Source organism: Bison bison, unplaced genomic scaffold (assembly GCF_000754665.1).
Source record: "Bison bison bison isolate TAMUID 2011002044 unplaced genomic scaffold, Bison_UMD1.0 scf7180017864072, whole genome shotgun sequence".
In the NCBI taxonomy this organism is placed as follows: Eukaryota; Metazoa; Chordata; class Mammalia; order Artiodactyla; family Bovidae; genus Bison; species Bison bison.
In genome coordinates this window covers 11,608,315-11,608,946 of record NW_011494644.1, presented here as the reverse complement: position 1 = coordinate 11,608,946, position 632 = coordinate 11,608,315, and the positions used below count along the sequence as shown (strand labels likewise).

At 58.7% G+C, this 632-nt stretch overlaps 1 protein-coding gene across 1 annotated transcript in view; it reads right to left on the bottom strand.

Annotated features, from left to right (window-relative positions):
• The window catches only part of PRR14 (proline rich 14), a 5,143-nt gene extending 4,780 nt beyond the window's left edge, over positions 1-363 (bottom strand). The window contains exon 1 of the mRNA XM_010837442.1: positions 210-363. Coding sequence (XP_010835744.1) covers positions 210-363 — 154 coding nt within the window. The remainder of the gene's footprint in view (positions 1-209) is intronic.
• Between the last annotated feature and the right edge of the window lie 269 nt (positions 364-632).

Below are 632 nucleotides of genomic sequence, written 5' to 3'. Positions count from 1 at the left end.
CACAGACCCCCTCCCTCCGCCCTCCCCTGATCCCCGCCCAGCGCTCTCCCCAGCCCGGGTCCAGATGGCTCAAAAGTTTCTTTCCCTCCCTCCTCCCGCCCTCTCTCCAGCCGCTCGGTGCCCTCCCCCGCACGCCGCTCACCGCCGCCTCCCGCAGATCCCGGGTCTTCGACGGCTCCCACCTCCGGCTCCTTTAAAACTAGTCTTACCCAGCACTGCCCAACCGCCGAGGGCCTTCTTCTCGGAGCCTTTGGGCACCGCCCAATCGCCGGTCCTGGTCTTCCGGGGTGGTGAGAAACTAACTGAAGCCGCCTGGCGGCCATCATGCCTAGGGGTAAGAAGCCAATTGGGCGGTGCCGCCATTATAGTTGAACCCAGATTGTGCTGTCCTCGATTAACTTAAAGTGGACCGCACGGCGTCTTCTTTTCTGGCCGGCGAGTGGCCGAAGTCTAGGGCAAGTTTCTAGAGCTACTGAGGCAACTCTGGTGAAGCTAGACTACCGCCACGTTTTTTAAGGGCATCTTCCGGTTCTTTCGTTCTTAGACCAATAAACGTGAACTGAGTGCTAACGATATGTGAAAGTTTCCTAGAGAGGCCCCATTGAGTCGGTTTCCAGTTCCATTCTAGGTTC